At 46.3% G+C, this 21,029-nt stretch overlaps 2 protein-coding genes across 2 annotated transcripts in view; one reads left to right on the top strand and one right to left on the bottom strand.

Moving 5' to 3' along the window:
• The window catches only part of LOC308287144 (receptor-type tyrosine-protein phosphatase gamma-like), a gene marked incomplete at its 5' end in the record, with an annotated part of 474,731 nt that overhangs the window by 249,822 nt on the left and 203,880 nt on the right, over window positions 1-21,029 (bottom strand).
• Window positions 11,040-13,940, top strand: LOC308286450 (alanine--tRNA ligase, cytoplasmic-like; the record flags this gene model as incomplete). The annotated part of the gene is made up of 1 exon (XM_080727472.1): window positions 11,040-13,940. One exon carries the CDS (start codon window positions 11,040-11,042, stop codon window positions 13,938-13,940), a length of 2,901 nt encoding a protein of 966 aa, XP_080583598.1.

Here is a 21,029-nt window from a genome sequence, read left to right as displayed (position 1 = left end):
GAAACCTTGTATCTCCAAGATTCAAATTTGTATGTTTTTTCGAAGCCCTGCTTCACCGTACAAGACTGTCGCAAAAAACTAGTGAAAATAGCAGATCTGTGTGGGTGTGCTTTCCCTACTTTAACTTGCTTTTAAAATAATAATAAAAAAGGAGCGGTTTTGGAAGGTTTCCACAAGACAATGACAATATAAGGCTTTTTTCAAAGATGCTTTTAGACACTGTCAGAAAGAGTTGTGAAACAGTTTATGCACTCGATTTGTAATACATGAGTATGTATGAGTACATTTGTGGCTAGATGCAGACTTGGTGAACAACCAAAGCCTTTTAACCATGTTGGCCGGGCTCCCTCAGGAGACTATACTTGGTCTCTTCCTTGTCTGCCTCCACACCAAATCTCTTCACCAACAATAGCTAACCTACAAGCTCACAATGTAGGAACCACGACACGCGTTGGAACGTGACAAGTGAGCTTGTAGAATAGATCTCTTATTTGCTGTGAATGATCCCACGGTTTGTGTGGTCCAAACGGGCCCTGGATGGATGCAACTTAAAGCTTCATAGACAATAAGAAAACAAGACAACATGAGGCGACAAAGAGGAAGAGAGTGAGAGAGTTATAATGGTGCATGTCTGATTTGATCAGACGGTAATTGGCTGATCACAGGGCTGCTATTTTTGACAGTGACAACATCCTAAGATGGCAGCGAGGAAGGGAAAGTGTGAAACTCGACTGTCACCGGTATGTGAGAGAGAACTAATATCAGATGATTGTTATTTCACACAGCGAACGGAAGGTAAGTAGTGACATTCAGTTAGCATTCAAAATGAACAAAGGAGCCTCAGACAGCAAGAAAAAAAAAGGATGGCAGTGGGAGGAAAAAAAAAAAAAAAAGAAGCTAGAGTGGATCCAGTCATGCTTGACTCCCCCTTCAGTCTCTAGTTACTATTTACAGCAATAGCATTTCCCTTTTTCACTCCACGCTCCGGCAACATGAATATTGCAGAACCTGGCGGGTTTACAGTAATTCCGACAACATCTCTCTTTCCGCCCGGTATCGACAGGGATCCCGGACGCGCTTTAATGGGGCGAAAGGAAAAAGGAGCAGCTAACTAGCGGTTAGTGGTTTCCATGACTACCCCTGGGGTTGAGTGCCAATGAGCAGCGCAAACGGGTCACGAAGGTGAAGGAAAAGATGCGGGTTGGGGGGGGGGGGGGACTGCCTGGCAATGAGCTCTAACATGAATCATGAATGGGGGGTGGGTGGGGGGGGGGGGGGGGGGGGGGGGGGGTTCAGGTACAACTATTATGTCACGATTATGCCATTTTACATGGGGATTAATTGTCACTCAAATAATTGCGACTAACAGTTAAATTGTGTTTTTGTGGTTGACAATTACATTTCTGTTTGGCTTGTAGGCTTTGAAGTTGCACATGGCAGATATGACACATAACCTAAATATATGATATACCGATATGACTGACGTATTTGACAACTTTATAATTCAAAACGAACATTGATAGTGGAAATAGCCAATCTGCAAGCTCATAACACATTGTAATCTGCTATTTCCACATTTTTTGAAAATGTTGGAATATATATATATATATATATATATATATATATATATATATATATATTTACATGTAAACGGTTATGACGTTATGTAAAATAATTGCGATTATGTCAAATAATTGTGATTAGACGATGATGTAATAATTGTGACAGGCCTAGGTACGGGTGCCTCAGGGACACCATCCAGCTGGGCCACAAAGCTGCTGTGTAACATCTAAACCTTCCACGTGTCAACAGTCCGCGGGGGTTGTTCACCCTGATGCTGCATGCTGTTTACTAGGCAGTTCTTTTTTTCTGTGGCAGTGTCTGGTGAAAGGCACAGAGGATGGAGAGGTGGAGGAAGGCAGCTCGCAGCAGCCATACATACAGTATGTGCTCAAATTCCAGCAGTGAATACACTGTAAAATCGGCACTGTCACTCTATACAACTGTGAATGCACTGCCTTTCCCGTCTCCACTGGCACTATCGCTTTATGTATACTGTATATGACTGTGAATCTATCACCATTCCATTCCCATACATTTAACAGCCACTGATATCTGCTGCTACTGTAAGTGATGTCTCTTACTTGATTGCACAAGAGACTGAGACTTATTTCTATTAAACCTTTTTTATTTACGTGACATTTTCCCCTTTCTTTTTTGGTGAGAAAACACAGCAGGGAGAGGAAAACTCAAACAAGCGAGCAGGTCTATGAAAACAAGCCCAAAAGAAGCGACCAGTTTCACCACTTGAACTCTATTACATTAGCTATGTTCTAAAAGAATGTTGTTAGCAAGGCCAAATAAGCAACTACACTTCAGAAACAAGCCCAAACAAAAGCAACCCGCAAACAGAGACTTTATAGCAAAACAAGACCAAAGTCGCTTACAATGAGCAGACCTGGCAACACGACCAAACCAGCGCTGCTGCTATTGAGGTGTCATCTGAATTCAATGATCCGTCAACTTTTGCCAACTAATGCCAGCAGACTACAACAGACTAGCAGTTTGAAGCAGTTTGTGTAGAGACACCTTTAGGGAGAGAGTGACTGTGCCTTGCGTGTGAACTCTGAATTACACTGCACTGCGTCTGGGACTTTTAGATCAACTATTGACAGTGCTATCAGAGACAATCAGTGTGTGTCGATGTACACAATGTACTCAGCTGATTATTAATCTGGGACTGAACGTGGGTTTTTGTCAACAAGTGTACAGGGTGATAATTAGGCATGGGGGATACCAGTCGAGCATGGTGTCCTGCCTGAGTGGTTCGACTGGGGTTGGCGTGGAACAGCCCCGCAGGTTAATGTTTATGGAGCGGTCCCAAGGTGTCTAACATGAGGTGACACTAGGTTCCCGGGGTTGGGTCGAGGTAAGTGGATGGTGACAAATAGCAGGCGGCGACACGGCCCTCTGGCATGAGAGGGAAAGAGCCGGGACATGCTGTGACATCACAGCCATCCATCATGGCGGTGGCAGAGAGGGGAAATCCTAACTACCCATAAATCAACCTTCCTGGAATACAGAAGCTGGCCAAGTGACTGCCTTAAAGGACAAGCATTTCAATGTAAAAAATACACACACTCACACAGGGGCGTCACAAGGGGGGGGGGGGGGGGGGAGTGGGACTGAGTTACTAGGGCCCAAGGTGGAGGGGCCTTAATTATTTTATACTTTAGCTATTGAAAAATAGCAGATATACAAGCTCACAGCGCGGCACTCGGTGCCGCGCAGTGAGCTTGTAGATCTGCTAGTTTTGAAAACTCGTGAAAATTTTAGCAAATCTTTGAATATGTATTTTTTAAGCGAACATTTGAAACTAAAATGTTGCTTCTGAGGGGCCCCTGGAACAAAATATTTTGAGATGGGAGTCTGTGGGAGTCCTTCACATGAAAAGGTTTGAGCACCACTGACATAGAAACATAGGTTTTTCAAAAAACCTTAGAAGTATTTGAAATATTCAAAGACTTGGACAAATTTCAGAATTTAAAAAAAATAGCAGATCTACAAGCCTGCAGCGCGGCACTCGGTGCCATGCTGTGAGCTTGTATATCTGCTATTTTTCAATAGTTAAAGCACAGAATGTGGCCTTGTACCCAAGGCCCATAATTTGGTGCGACACCCCTGCACACATGCACGCACGCACGCACGCACGCACGCACGCGCACACACACACACACACACACACACACACACACACACACACACACACACACACACACACACACACGTATAAAAGGAAAAGTTCTGCAGATGGATTAAGGCCTTTATACACCATGGTCAAGATGAATAAACATCAATCAAAACTATTCATATAGTCCATGTGCCATTCATACAAGTTGATGCTTTATTTGCCGTGTGGAAGCTCAGAAACATCACGTTGCTTCATGGCCACGTGTAATATTCACATTCTGTGTGAATGTACTCATGAGTCAAGACCCAAACAACCGTTTGAAAACATATTTATATTTTCGGCAGAATTAATTGCATGAAATAAACACCCCCGCGGTGTGTTAAGACCTTCAAGGCACTAGCATAATTAGGGAAGGATTCACAAATTCAAAGCATTTTAGCTCAAATGCAGGCTCGGCAATGCATGCTGTGCTGTGTGAATCATTTGAAGGTCTCTCTTGAAGATATGATAAATAAGACTTGTGTTCAGTGAGATTCGTCCCAAAAGGCAATGACACTGATTCCTCTGTAATCCATTTGGTTGAAACCAAAGAAAACTGTTGTGCTAGCACAGCCTGCCATACCGCAGCCTGATTCCTCTTACAAGCACATGCACAATGGCAGCAATATAGGTGGTAATGAGTACCCACATTAACAAATATGGGTCAGCGCTCCAATATTATGATTTATTTTGCTTTTGTGAGCCCGAGGTCCTAATTTATCTGCCGCTGGCAGTTCCAGAGGGAATGTACCACTGGCTAACTCGAATCTCCCCCGACACAATGTGCCTTTGAATGTGCTCTTGCAAATACAGACATAACCGCACACTGAGCCATAATTGGTCCGCGTCATTTGCATTTGAATGGAGTGAAGCCATGCATGGGAGGGCAAGGGGAAAAAAAGTAGGCGCTGTATGGCGTCACAGAAGGAAACGCGTCGACGCATCTTACCGTATCGAACGGCGGCGAGCGGATGAAACGAAAGAGAGAATGATGGGAGAAGATAGGATTAGGGCAGGAAGAGGAGAAGGATGAGGCAAGAGAGATGGGGCGGGGGGTGATACAGCATAGAGTGATGGCAAGACGGTGGAAAGTAGGGTAAAGGAAAAAGGAGAGCTACAACGAGGGAGGGAGAGATAGAGGAAAGTTCATTACTGTAAGGAGAGGGACAAAGTAGGTGTCCTGATTAGAAATAAAAATTAGTAGCCTGACGGAGAGAGAGAGAGAGAGAGAGAGAGAGAGAGAGAGAATGAGTGTGAGTGATTATGGGAGTGACGTGTTGAGCTATGGACTTGGCAGAGACAGAAGACAGGGACAGGAGGTGGACAGACAGACAAAGACGTATGAACACATTGCCGATCTCTTGAGCAGCTGAAGGAGCGGACCGAGCGGCGGCACGCAGCCAATCACTGGCAACAGTTCAAATAATTGTTTGTTAGGTAGGCCACGCATAGTCCTTGAACAAAGTCAATATTCAGGCAATATGTGAGATCACACTCCACACGTCCACACACTGCCAGACAGACACCGATGATGATGGCCAGCGGGTGAAAAACGTTCAGTCCTGAGCTGAATTAAATGTCAGAATATTATCTCGCTGTCGAGTGCGAGGTCAGTTCAAATAATGAATTGACTTCATATAAAAAAAAGGAGTCGACACTTTTATGCAGACCGGCGCAAACCCAACGCGTGTGTCGGTGTGTTATCTTCCAAATCCCCGGCCTCTACAATGAACACACGTATTAGCACAACACAACACGGGTCGCCACATCCATTACAGCCCTGACATTACGCTGGATGCTTGACTAATGCACGGTAACACTTAATACACACTTGCCCTTGGGGGACTGCGGCGCCGTAAGAATAAAGGTTTGTAGAAATGATTTGACTGATGTTTTTTTTTTTTTTTTTTTTTTTTAATACTTTTTCTCTGTTTCTTATTTGTTGTTCGGCTCGGCATCATTTACAATAAAGGTCTATCCCTCAGCGTGTCCCCCAGGGTTGCTGTCTGAAAAATGCAGCGCCGGGGATAGCGTTCCGTGGTTAGAAAAGCTAAGAGAAGCTTGTCGCTTTCTGAGCCCGGGTAAGGAGGCCAGTCATGGCAGGAGGGAAAGAATAATGTCACAAGACAGAGGAGAGCGGGAACACGGTACATCCTCCCTGCAACTCTGCATGCCCGCATGCACACACACACACACACACACACACACACACACACACACACACACACACACACACACACACACACACACACACACACACACACACACACACACACACACACACACACACACAAATGCAGGCACGCACACAAACGCACGCGCAGCTGCACATACATGCGCACGGGAATGCGGCCACATATGGAGGCACACAGGGAAATATCCCATGATGCACTTGGCCAGCTGTTTAAAAGGTGTCCTCGGAGAGCGCGTCCTAACCCCCAGCCACCCCACCCACCTGCGTCACCTGGGCCTGTCGCAGCCAATCAGAATGGCCATTAATCACGCCTCACACACCTGCTGTCACCCCTGCTACCCTTCCGGCTCCAGACCCCCTCGTCTCTCTCTCCCTCTCCCTTCCCTCTCTCCCTCTCTCTCTCTACCTCTCTAACTGTCAACATTAGCCTTAAAAGTGAGGGGCAGACACATGTTTCTTTCGCTCTTTGCAGGTTCTTTGGCTCTCTCGCTGGGCGTACGAGCCGTCGGCAGCGGGGTTCTTTATCCCCAGCCCTCGGGGACTTGTGTTGTGATGTTGTGTGTATTTCTGTCCTGCAGGGAAGTTAATTGTGTTCACCTGGTATCCCAGGTCCCTTGACAAGACTGCTGGAACGACAAGGACACCAGGTGAACACAATTAACTACCTGGTAGGGTAGACCAGAGGTTGGGTGGGTGACGGGGCACCCTGGGGTGCCGTGACGGCAGTCCAGGGGTGCCGCGAGATCATTTGATAATATTTGGACACAAAAAATATTTATTATCATTTTAAACTTAAAATGTATTTATATATATATATTTTATTTTCAGTCAGTTCTAACCAAAATGGCTATTATCTCAACGTTTTCCTCGCAACATAATCACTAAAATATCGTCACTGTCGGGCAGAAACCTCGTATCTCCAAGTTTCAAATGTGTACGTCTTTTGGTAAAGCAAAGCCCTGCTTCATCATACAAGACTGTCGCACAAATCTAGTGAAAACAGCCGATCTATAAGCACACAACTCGCGAGGCGTTGTGTGCTTGTAGATCTGCTGTTTTCACTAGTTTAGTACATTTTATAGATGATAATTAATTACAAAATGAACGGTTTTGGACACACAAGGTTTCCACCCGACAACGACGATATGCTATAAATATAAGATACTAGGAGTGAAAATTATAATGTAGGGGTGCCTCGGATTAAAAAAATATTTATGGGGTGCCCTGAGACAAAAAAGTTCGGGAACCCCTGGGGTAGACAACTAGCGCCATCAGGGGTCCCCGAGCACCTGGCCGTAAAGACCCTGAGTGAAGCTCTGCGGTACAGTACACCAGTACACATACACCTAATGTATATACCTGCAATCCAGAACTTATTGTAATTAATAAGTAGATTTTGAACATTGTGTATGGTAGGGGAAGAGTATGTTAACATAATAATCTGCAACGGTTGCAGGTGGTCTCCCTACTTGAGAAGAGTAGACCCTGTTGTTGGGTAGGACGCCTACTGGTTGACAAGTAGGCGCTAGTGCTTGAAGCCCCGGCCAAGTGGACATTGTGTCTTGGGTGAGTCATAGAAGTTTGGTCTCCGGGGCGCCTGCTGGCCTGGCGGTCCAGGCGCGGTCCCGATCCCGACGACCATTGCTGCATGTCACTCCCCGTCTCTCTCTCCTTGTTTCCTGTCTACCTACTGTACTATAAATAAATGTAGAAAAGACCCAAAACATATCTTAAAAAACATTAAAAAAAAGGAGAGAGAGACCAAATTTCTACCACTCACCCAAGCTAGGTTCGAATTCTAGGTAGGACTTAACTGACGTCCAAGTGCAAAACACACTGCCAGCAAACATGGCGCACCAAAACAGCCACCCCCATTATTGTCTATGTACCACAACACCGGCAGCACTGGACACGCGCCAGCGCTTGTCGACGTTCGGCACGGCAACTTTGGCAACACCACAGTTCTGTCTCCGGGTGTCACTGCCACTGAAAGAAATGTTTGTCTATTTTATTTATTTTTATTTTGCATTCTTCCGGGCAACTCCCAACCTGTTGTCGAGGTGCTATGGACAAAGAGTGACTGAAATATTCCGTCATTATAAAAATAAAAATAAAAAACCTACCCAACACGAGAATGTCTGCATTGCCTGGAGAGCCATACAGCTCTGGAGATTGACTACACAGGTAGGTTGCCTGGAATACTCAAATCTCCCACACTGTGTGTGTTCTCCATGGTGTGTTCTCAACCTCTGTTGGTGCTAGGGGCGGCACTTCAGACTGTGCTTTGCACTTTAACAATTGCAGCTTTAATTCTGAGAACCTATTCGGTTACACTTTCCACACTCTCAGAGTTAGTTTAACCCTCATGAATCCACCGTGTGTCTGCCTTCAACAGGAGGGTGCCACTTTGACCCGTAGGAGGTGCTTTGTGCAGGCAAGGCGGCTTCAGTTCTATTCTGCTCACACAGGTAATAGCCTCGCCTCGGTAACCGGGGTTTATTTTCTGTTGCACTGGCACACCCTGGCCTGGCATTAACACCAGTCACCATATCTGTCATGTTTTGCTAGGCGTACATTTACAACTCACATTAAAATGTGACCCAAGTCACATCCCCGAAAACAAAATGCAACAAATTGCCACCCGAGATAGATGGAAACACGAGATTGAGAGAAAGAGAGAGAGAGAGAGAGAGAGAGAGAGAGAGAGAGAGTGAAAGAGAGAGAGAGCGAGACAGACAGAGAGATTTGCACAAACACAATACACAGTGCACAACACCGTCATTTTCCAGTGGCCCATAAGGAAGGAGTGTACTGTAAAACTTGATTAATACTTGTCGCTTGCCGAGAATAACCGACCTACAAGCGTGCGGTGAGCTTGTAGGTCGGCTATTCTCTGCCATTCTCAGCGTGCGACACCGTCACATGACGGAGCACAGCGCAGGCTTTGAGTGAGGAGTGTGTTCATGCGGACATGGTGAATGCTAATCATCATGGAGACCCTTACCTGATGAGGAGAGGACGGTCAGCGACAGCGCAGGCGGAGGCGGAGGAGCACACAGGAAGCAGAAGAAAAGGACAAAGGAAAAGGCAGATCATTAGACGGCAGAGAAGGTGAACGAACGCGTCAGAACATTTTTTGCGGAAGGAGACCAGAATACAAATTAATCTGTGGAGGCAAAACACAGGCTGAGGAATGATCAATGACAAAGGTACCCTCTCCCATCACACACACACGTATGACTTACTGTACTCGTGAGGACATCAACATTGTAGGATGGTGATTTAGGAATGCAATTTGTTAAAAAATAACCCTTAAATAACGGATCTACAAGCTCACACTGGCATACAACTAAGTATAAATCAGGCATAACTCCAACCCCTAAATCTAACTTCTAAATGCCTTTAATCCCACCCTCAATCTTTTACTAATTGTATAAGCCTATAACTATAACCAGTGAGCACCATTTTCCTGATCTATTTCTCCAATTCCATTATACTACCTGTAAGCTGTGGGGACAATTTTGGTCAACAGAAGTATAGGGGTACACACACACACACACACACACACACACACACACACACACACACACACACACACACACACACACACACACACACACACACACACACACACACACACACACACACACACCGCTCAGATAGACGCGCCAAATGCATGCATAGACCCGCTCTGACAGATGTACAGTAACTAGAGTAACCCAGGTCTGTCAGTCTGGCAGGTGACACAGACACCCACTGGGAGAACCTGGACGACCACGTCTGACACCTCCCATCATCCCCAGAAAGAAAAAAAAACACTACACTGACACTTCATTTATAGCCGTCGTACTGTACGACAATGTTGAGGGCTGAAAATAGTCGATCTACAAACTCACAACGTACTCGCAACGCGGCACGTTGTGAGGCGACTCCAGCCTAAGTTAAAGCTATACTGTGTAAGATGCTCAACTAGTGGTCAGTAGCCCTATAGCAAACCGCGGTCGCGTTCGCGTCTTTCGCCCGTTTTTCGTACCTTCACACCCCCGCGTCTGCCTCCACAACGCCGAGAGCTATCTTTAGAGGGGTCCCTGGTTCCTGTGCGTTCAGGCATTCCGGAGAAACGGACTACTTCACCCTGCCTGGTAGGCGAGATTACCTTTTGAGTAAAGAGACACACGGGCGACTACAAATATGGCGACCCCACTTCAAGATGCGCTGTGATTGGCCGGTAGTGTACCATGTGTGCATGATCGGCGATGTGATTGGGCAACGTATACACAACGTATACAGATGATGCAGATTACGTCATTTTGGCGCGAAATCCGGTCCACGGCCAGGATCATAGAAAACATATAAAGAGAAGGCTTCAGAAGCTGAAAATAACGGAGTGGGTGTTCTAAAACTTTAGCGATTTAACAGTTAGGACAATTTTAAGATTTGTTTTATAAAAAAAGTTACATGGTACAACTTTAAGCATGAGACTGACCACAGGCTGTCCAGATCAGGGGTCCTCAACAGGGGGTCCGGGAACCAAAGGGGGTCCTCAGAGATACTACAGGGGGTCCTCCAAATCTTTGAGTGATAGAAGGTTTTTTCTCCTTTTTTATACTAGTAAGACACCTCAGGGCGACATGCGACCTCGCCCTAAAGGGTCCATATTATGGACTTAACGTTTTTGGGGAAGGTAGGGTGTAAATCAGAGTAAAGCAGGCTCTTGGGCCAGTTAGGGCCTGGGATTGATGACATCAGAAATCTCCATATATGGGAATAAAATGGATTTGTTTCTGGGAATGCCCATATATGGACTTTTTATTTTATGTTATCCTTTAATCATAATATGTATCCATAAGCATACAATATCTTTTATCCCATATGGAGATCCGTATCTGAACCAGCCACACAGATACGGTGATATATATCGATGACATCAGGGATCTTCATATATGGGCATAAAAGAGATTCTGGGGAATTCCCATATACTGTATGGACTTTTACATGTGATATCACCTGTGATGTCACAGTGACAAAGAAATAACCAATAGACTGTAAAAATGTGTACTGACTGGGTGACTGAATCATTCTGCAACATTCTGAAACTTCTAAAGCTGATCCAGAATGGATGCAACGATGACAGCAGCTCAAATCCGGGAGAAGTTCATTAATTACTTCCGTCGCCGTGAGCACCAGTATGTCCACTCCTCTGCAACCATCCCCCTTGACGACCCCACACTGCTTTTTGCAAATGCTGGAATGAATCAGTTCAAACCCATTTTCCTCAACACGATCGACCCCTCCCACCCCAGGGCCCAGTTGCGTCGCGCTGCCAACACACAGAAGTGCATCCGTGCCGGCGGAAAACACAACGATCTGGATGACGTGGGCAAAGATGTCTACCATCATACCTTCTTTGAGATGCTGGGGTCCTGGTCCTTTGGGGACTACTTCAAGCATCTGGCCTGTGAGATGGCCCTGGAGCTGCTGACCCAGGAGTTTGGGATCCCTATCGAGCGTCTGTACGTCACCTACTTTGGGGGCCATGCTGAGGCAGGCCTGGAGCCCGATCTGGAGTGCAAGCAAATCTGGATGGACCTGGGAATGGATGAGGCCCGTATCCTGCCTGGCAGTATGAAGGACAACTTCTGGGAGATGGGAGACACTGGTCCATGCGGGCCCTGCAGTGAGATCCACTATGACCGCATAGGAGGCAGAGACGCTTCTCACCTGGTCAACATGGACGATCCAGATGTGCTGGAGATCTGGAACCTGGTCTTCATTCAGTTCAATAGGGAGTCTGAAACAGAGCTCAAGCCACTGCCAAAGAAAAGCATTGACACAGGTATGGGTTTGGAGCGCCTGGTCTCCGTTCTGCAGAACAAGATGTCCAACTATGACACTGACCTCTTCATCCCTTACTTTGAGGCCATTCAGAAGGGTACACATGCCAGGCCCTACACGGGCAAGGTAGGTGCGGAGGATACAGACGGTATCGACATGGCCTACCGTGTCCTGGCTGACCATGCTCGCACCATCACCATCGCCCTCTCAGACGGAGGAAGGCCCGACAACACGGGACGAGGCTATGTGTTGAGGAGAATCTTGCGTCGTGCTGTGCGCTACTCCCATGAGAAGCTGGGAGCTAAAAAAGAATTCTTTGCCTCCCTGGTGGATGTGGTGGTTGAATCCCTGGGCGATGCGTTCCCAGAGCTGAGGAAGGACCCAGACATGGTGAAGGAAATCATCAATGAAGAGGAGGAGCAGTTCCTCAAAACGCTCACCAGGGGTCGTCGCATTCTTGACAGGAAGATCCAGAGCCTGGGAGACAGCAAGACCATTCCAGGTGACACAGCATGGCTGCTGTACGACACCTATGGTTTCCCTCTGGATTTGACTGCTCTAATCGCTGAGGAGCGAGGCATGGGTGTCGACATGGCTGCCTTCGAGGAGGAGAAGAAAGCAGCACAGCTGAAATCCCAGGGTAAGGGTGCTGGTTTAGCAGACCACATCATGCTGGACATCTACGCCATTGAAGAACTAAGAAACAAGAATGTACCTGCCACCGACGACTCCCCCAAGTACGACTACAAATTAGACGACAAAGGCGAATATGTTTTTAAGACGCCTACCGCCACAGTCCTGGCCCTGCGATGTGAGCAAGCCTTCTGCGACGAGGTGACCACAGGCCAGGAGTGTGGAGTAGTGCTGGACCGAACGTCCTTCTATGCCGAGCAAGGAGGTCAGACCTTTGACGAGGGTTACATGCAGAGTGGGGATGACAATGCAGAAGACAGGATGGAGTTCACAGTGAAGAACACTCAGGTCAGAGGAGGTTATGTTCTTCACATGGGAACAGTCTATGGAACACTGAAGGTCGGGGACCAGGTCACCTTGCGCATAGATGAGGCTCGTCGAATACCCATCATGAAGAACCACACCGCTACGCACATCCTCAACTTCGCCCTGCGTGGGGTCCTCGGAGAGGCTGACCAGAGGGGGTCCTTGGTCGCCGCTGACCGCCTGCGCTTTGACTTCACCGCCAAGGGCGCCCTGAGCACCGGTGAAGTCCGCCGCACAGAGGAGATCGCATGTGCCCTGATTCGAGATGCAAAGGCTGTGTACTACAAGAACGCCCCTCTGGCTGAAGCCAAAGGCATCCAGGGTCTGCGTGCCGTGTTTGATGAGACGTACCCTGACCCGGTGCGGGTCGTCTCTATCGGCATCCCAGTCGACGACCTGCTAGGTGACCCCAATAGTGCTGATGGATCACTCACCTCCATCGAGTTCTGCGGGGGAACCCACCTACTGAACTCCAGTCACGCTGCACCCTTTGTCATCGTCTCAGAGGAGGCCATCGCTAAGGGCATCAGACGCATCGTTGCTGTAACTGGAGATGAAGCTAAGAAGGCCCAGAGGAAAGCTGATGCCTTGCGTCAGTCTTTGTCGTTGCTGGGTGAAAAGGTGAAGGCTCAGACAGCTCCAAACAAGGACGTCCAGAAAGAAATAGCTGACATGACAGAATCTCTTGGCACAGCAGTGATCTCCATGTGGCAGAAAGACGAGATGAGAGAAGCTCTGAAGGCCTTGAAGAAGACTATGGACGACCTGGACCGCGCCAGTAAGGCCGAAGTCCAGAAGAGAGTCCTGGAAAAGACCAAGGAGGTGATTGACAGCAGCCCCAACCAACCGCTGCTCGTCATGGCGATGGAGAGTGGTGCCTCCGCCAAGGCTCTGAATGAGTCACTGAAGCTACTGAAAACCCAATCACCACAGACTGCTGCCATGCTCTTCACTGTAGACCAGGATGCTGGCAAGATCATCTGTCTATGCCAAGTCCCACAGGAAGTGACTAACCGTGGTCTGAAGGCCAAAGAGTGGGTTGACGAGCTCCACGAAGTGCTGGACGGCAAAGGTGGCGGCAAGGACACGTCTGCCCAGGCGACCGGCAAGAACACACACCGCCTGCAGGAGGCGCTACAGATGGCCAACGAGTTTGCACGGCTCAAGCTGGGAGAGAACTAGGAGGTGTTGAAGTACAAGGGGGAGGGGGGGAGGAGCAGACTGGATGTGAGACTCAGAATGAATGGTGGGATCTGTGGCAGTGGAGGAGAGATGGATAGAGAGAGGGAACCTCCATTTATTCTTCCTTCTATCTTCCCTTCTTCCTTGCACCATTCTTGTTTTGCTTCCATTTAAGTTATCACTGATACTGTGGTTGGTACAGAATGAGACTGTGGCTTTCCCCTCCATGGCGGTTGAAATATGACCACTGACGTGGCTGTGCCTAATGGTAAACAGACACACGATGACAGATTTTATTGGAGTAGGAAGATGATTCAGACTCATTACATTGAAATGGTCCTCTCCTCTCTGGGAACTCACTCACTCAAAAAATAAATAAATAAATAAATAAACCTGCCCAGGAACAAACGGTTTTAATTAAAAGGGAAACAACAACATAGACAGGTAACCTATAGTGTCTCATATTAATGGGTGCATGTAGCTTCATTTTGTTTGTGGTCTATATAAGACAGCTATAAAAGCTAATGATGTTCAGTAGCACCCGTCCTATGGGGTCCTTTTGTCCATTTTTCCTCTCTGTCTTTTTACTTCCTGCTCTTCAGTTGTTTCTCATCTCAAACAAGTCCCTGGAAAGTTTGCCATTGATGCTTTTGATGAACTGTACAAACTCTTTTTTGGGCACCTCATCATGCCTCCTTTGCTCGGCTTCTGCTCACAGATACACTAATTAAGCTAGCGAGGTCCAAGCACAAAGTGAATTTGACATATTTGATGAGGGGCGTTGTCTGCAAAAGCCTGTGTTCTCCCCTGTGATTGGTTGCCCGGTGACAGTTATAAGCCAATCGGTGCTGCATTCTTGTTAGTCACTGAGCCACTAGCTGTATCATAGTCTCATTGTCCAGACATCAAGCCATTATCAGTCATGTTATTATTCAGTAAATGGTAACACATTAATAAATGCATATTTAAAAAGAACTGACTGACAGACTGACATTTCTCAATCTGGTATACTGCAACCTTTGGTCGCAATTATACAATTATATATTCCATATCCATATTCCGTAAACTTTAGGCAAAAATAGCAAATCTACAAGCTGAGCTTGTAGATCGGCTATTTTTGGCAAAGAGCTTTGGTGTAGAGGGGAAACAATATCTGAAAACACAAATTGACATGAATCCAAAATACACTGATGATTGTGCTGTCAAACGATGAAACTATATGGAATCTATGATAAGGTTGTGGGGGTCCCTGCTTCATCTCTCTCAACTAAGGGGTCCTTGGCCTGAAAACATTGAAGACCCCTGGTCCAGATAATTCAGCCTAATTCATCCACCAGCCGTTTCCCCACTGCAAAATATGTCATCTCTATGGCCTAACTGTGGCGTGGTAGACAATGAAGTCCCACTTGCTTGTCATAATCTCTTTACAGATGTTATGGCTGTATGCAACAGAGCGTTCTGTGCTGCTTTTGATAGCTATGAAAAATAAGTTGAATACTGGGCACTAAAACATGCAATGTCAGTATTTATTCATTTCCCTTTCGATTTATCGCATGACTCCATTCCATTCCAAAACATTTTTTCCACCTCAAGCGAGAATAAAGGTTTATTTTTTTTTCTTCGAATATAAAGGAAATTTCATTTGCCACACCATTCTGCTTTTTCAGTATGATAAATTATAATTCGAAAAAAAAAAGAAAACGGATGAAAGGAAAATATTTAATTCCATAGACACACGTTACGCTGTTAAACTAATAGTTTTGATTGACTTGCTCAGGGGGGTCCCCGGTTAAAATATGATTATTTTGGGGGTTGTGGCCTGAAAAGGTTGAAAACCAGTGCTTTACATCACTGGTCATGTCTGGCTATGTCAAGGCAGGGCCTGGGGTAAGCAGCTTAGTACTGTACTGTACTGTAGGTACATGAAAGCTATCAGACGCCTGTTAGTAACCTGACTCTCTCCCCCAGAGCTCTGAGCCACCATCTGCCAGTGTGGAAAATAAACAGCACAACATTTCTTTGCAAATTCATAATGACGCACAGAAGCAGAACTATAATTATCCGCCCAAGTAAACTTCATCCGAGATAGAGAGGGCAGAACCGGGACGATAATAAACAAGCTTTTACAGTTTTTTTTTTTCTTTTTTAAGTTCAGACCTAATTTGTACAATTTTGGTGGGTCAGCTTCAGCGAGACTGCTACATTTGAGGTCAGGACCCCTAGGGGGGGTCCCCAAATTATTTTTAGGGGGTCCCCATTTGATTAACTTAACACATCGGATGCCCACGTGGTGTCTACAAGTGAATTTCTTTGATGTCGCTGGAGGCCCACGACGCGTTTGACGCGTTGTACAGTAAACTATACTGTACTGTAGCTACTGCACTTGGCTACCACGGTGATTAAAAAAACTCCATTTCCCAACAAGCAGCGCGCAATTACGTCACCCGGACGTGCTGTGTGTCTCGTTGACTTCCTGTTTAGCGGCTGCACAAAAATGCTGTTTTCTCCGGATTCTCTTCCTTTTTTCATTTTTTCTCAAAACGGCAGCCTCTTCTACATGCCGTAACACAAACACTGTGGCTTAGAAATGATAAAAAACGGTCCTGACTGAAAGAAAAGATTTTCGCGAAATAAACAGGACATACTCGGATTACATTTACTCGGATTACTTTTCTCGCCAGTACTCTCGCCAGTAGGTAAAATGACGCGTTGCCATGGGCACCAGCAAATTAAGACGTCAAAACCACGTGGGCGTCCGATGTGTTAATGTGCAATACTGTTTTCTCAATCAACACTAAACAAACCATCAAAAGGTTTAATTGAGAGGGTATCTGCACATTTCTAAAGTGACAATTTAAGGACTTTTTAATATCTCTCAAATGACAAATTAGACAATTTGTTAAACATTAGAGGCAGAAATTGTGAAAATATCTACATGCTCACAACACCTCGCAATGTAAGGCGTTGTGAGCTTTAGCCAAAAATAACAGATCTACAAGCTCACAACGCCTCGCATCGGCTATTTTTTGTAGATCGGCTATTTTTTGTAGATCGGCTATTTTTGCAAAGAGCTTTGGTGTAGAGGGGAAAAAGAGCAGACTAAGTACAGAGTGAAAGGTCAAGTTTTTTTTAAGTATTGACGGTTCAAGTGGTTAAATATCTGAAAACACAAATTGACATGAATCCAAAATACACTGATGATTGTGCTGTCAAAAGATGAAAGTGGAATCTATGAAAAGTTTTTGAGGAGTCCCTGCCTCATCTCTCTCTCAACTAAGGGGTCCTTGGCCTGAAAATGTTGAAGACCCCTGGCCTATAACGTCATAAAACAAGGAAAAAGTAAAGAGGAGTCTGAATGTTTTCCGAAGCCACTGTGTATCCAAATATAGCCACTGGCTCCGTTTAGGCACTGCTACAGTTGTACTTTTAGCATGGCTGGTATTGTAGGAACACGCTCCACACGCTGACTCCTTTGATTGTGCACATCCTCAGGATGCCACCAGGCGTTTCCAGCAGCAAGGCCACATCCTGTACGGTGATGTCATTTCCTACTCTGTGTGGGATGACCCCCCCCCCCCTCGGCCGGGCCCCTGACCTGCTGCAATCACTGCCTGTTTATTCTAGAGCCCTCACCATTTAACAGATGAGTAACTAACTTGCTTCAGATGCCTTTTAATCGATTCAGTAGCCTGTGTGTGTGTGTGTGTGTGTGGTGTGTGTGTGTGTGTGTTGTGTGTGTGTGTGTGTGTGTGTGTGTGTGTGTGTGTGTGTGTGTGTGTGTGTGTGTTTATACATGATATATTTTAAGGATAGGTACACATATTAACCATTAATTAGTGGCCTGTTTACTGAATTGAGTCTTTGTCGTAGATTTTGTAGAATGAAGGACTGTCCATGCTGTTTAAGACCACCAAACCTTTCGTTGGAAAGTGGCAGCTTTCCGAACGTGCAGCTTTCAGAACTAAAAATTCGGGGTAATGCTTTTCAGGGAGTGGCAAGTGACGTCATTTTGTAGTTGAACCGGACCTTTCTGACTAAAAGTTTGGTGGTATGGACAGCCCTTAAGGCATGCAAAATGAAGGAGTTAACAGGTAATAAATAATTGACACATTATCATAAATAATGTACACATTACTAATAAATAACTAATGGCTCACACTAACAAGCAACTCATTCATAGGTTTGTATGTGCACAGTACCTTAGAATAAAGTGTTGCCACTGTGGCTGTATGAGTGAGCATAATGGACGGCTACCCAGGGAGCAGTGGAGAACAGGTTTTTAGCTGCTGGCCACAAGTGCCAATTAGGTCCCAAGGCCAGGCTAACTGCCTTCACTAGAAACCACACTGGACTGGTGGCCATGCGGGCTGGGCACGTTGCCTCACAGAGACTCACACGCACTGCATGCACACATGCGCGAGCGAGCGCAGCACGCACCACGACGCACACACACAAACACACACAAGACACACACCACACACACACACACACACACACACACACACACACACCACACACACACACACACACACACACACACACACACACACACACACACACAATGCCCTGACATGAAAACAAATTAGGCCAATAAAAGTAACAGACACAGAAGCTAAGGCTTGACAAGGTTCCAAATGGATGATATGTGTGTGTGTGTCGTGTGTGTGTGTGTGTGTGTGTGTGTGTGTGTGTGTGTGTGTTGCGTGCGGCGTACGTGCATGCGTGCATCCGTTGCATTCCGTGCGTTGCGTTTGAAGATTTAAGGTACTGTAGGTACTTGGGCTATGTGGCTCATACTGACATGAAGTGTCCCATTTACCAACCCGAATGTAAATGTTGAGAGAGAGAGAGAGAGAGACACAGAGAGAGAGAGAGAGAGAGAGAGAGAGAGACAGAGAGAGATGACACAGTGTCTTTCTCCAGAGGTCTGTCTGCCCTAGGGCACATGGCAGAGTAAATGTCATGGTTTTCATCTCCTCTGGCATTGATCTCAGACTGGGCTCCACAAACGGCCAACAGACCCCCTTATGCCCTTTATCAAATCAATGCATTCCTCTGCCTAGCCAGATGAGAGGACAGAGCACACACATGGGCGCGCGCGCGCACACACACACACACACACACACACACACACACACACACACACACACACACACACACACACACACACACACACACACACACACACACACACACACACACACACACGCACACGCAGCTGTCGGCTGACTCTGCCCAACGTTTGAACTCAGATCATTATCTTAATTAATTTGTCAGGCTGTTTGCTGACCTAAGACCTCAAAGCTGGAGCCCACGTCTCTGGTCTGCTCTCTGATATTTGCCCCTTCTCTCTTTTCACTGCTCCTCTCTTCATCATCCCCCCTCACCTTCTCTTTGCCCTTTCTTCTCCATGTCTCTCAGTTTCCACCGCGTCTTTCTCTCCTCATCTCTGTCCTCCTCCTTGCTTGTGTGCACATTCCTCCCCTTGTTTTCCCAGTTCAGTTACATATGCTGTCGTCCAGAAACCTCTAAGGCCTTACTTGATCATACAGCGTCACTCAAAAGCATCAAAAGTAGTTTTTTCATTTGAAACCGGAAAAGCAACAGTTTCTGGAGACGATATCCTCCCCGGGGTACTGCAGTCCCTGTTGCTGCCAACCCCCCGCTGTGGGTCTATGGAGGGGGTAGACAACCACATGTCTCCCCCAGTCGGTATACTGTACATGGGATCACCTAATAGCGTCTTTTCACCTGACGGCGAGGAGAAATTTTCACCGAGAGGCCATAACAGACACAGAGGTGCAGCAGGCTATCTCTTTCTATATATCCGCCAAACAGGGGCTTTGAACAAGCTGTAGGAGTTTCTAGTATAGTACTAGTCTGATGGCACGGAGTGTGAATCTGGTCTAGAGGGATGGATTCAAATTCACTGCCGAAAACATCTGTTGGATCCTATAGATGACACACATGCTACGTGGTTCCTGTTTTTTTTCCCAACATTCCGAATTCCCATAGACTTTCTTCATATCGCGTCATAGAAAAGCTGTGTTCCAAAAATAAACAAATGATCTCAGCAGTTTGACTCATATGGATATGAAGAATCAACTGATGGTGAGAAAACGCTAACGTTACTCTCGCCGAATTAGTTACATTTTCGCAAGAGATAGACTGTATCAAATGAATGACTATCATAACCATACAGAGCCACCTCCCTGAGAATATTGTGGAGACCGTTTGTTTATTCTTGGACCACGATGCTTATATGAGACGATTTTAAGATGACTCATGTCATGTGTTATTCTCCACAGAGAAATTACTTCCGCGAACCGGGGGATGAGCGAGTGACGTCATGACTTCGTTACTCTATTGGTTCACGGATCTGTGTGCCCGCCCCCGCTCCCTATGGCACACAGCTCAGAGCCCTGACGTCACCAACATTTAGAGCGATGCCCCCTGCATTCTGGTTGGTTGGGTAAATGGAAGGTTGACTCTCACTTCCTATGCCTGAAATGTCAACAGCTTAGCCCAGGCTTTCCTTTTTGAGCCGAACGCGAATGAAAATAAAAGCCTCTGTAACGAGGCTATATAGCAACAAGGCCCTTACCGGCTACTCCCATTAGTGTTTGTTATAGAGCAGAGGTCTTCATTAAGGGGTCCTCAGAGTCACTACAGGGGGGCCTCAAAATCTTTGAGTGATAGAAACCTTTTTCTCCTTTTTTATATTAAAGACTTGAACCCTAGTGTCCTTATTCAGAGAACTTTAAAAATAGGTTTGGCGTAGAGGGGAAAAAAGAGCAGACTAAGTACAGAGTGAAAGGTCAAGTTTATTAACTCATCCAGTGCCAGGAATCTCCACTAGAGGGCGCCCAATGGCCAGAGAATCCACCATAGACATACGCTGTATATGCACAAGCCGTGCGCAGCCATGACGCGCCTGAACACTTTCCTTTGTGTCATGAACAGGAACAGGATGAAGTTAGCTTGAAGTTAGCTATTGGCTACCAAGCATTTTAGAAGCCCTATTTTCGGCGATTTAGCCGTGATTAAACCTTGCGCACCTCATGGATATGCATGGAACAGAGAAAATGA

Source organism: Nannobrachium achirus, assembly GCF_963921795.1.
Source record: "Nannobrachium achirus genome assembly, chromosome: 6".
Classification (NCBI taxonomy): Eukaryota; Metazoa; Chordata; class Actinopteri; order Myctophiformes; family Myctophidae; genus Nannobrachium; species Nannobrachium achirus.
The sequence above is the reverse complement of the archived record's forward strand: the minus strand, read 5'-3'. Positions and strand labels throughout refer to the sequence as shown.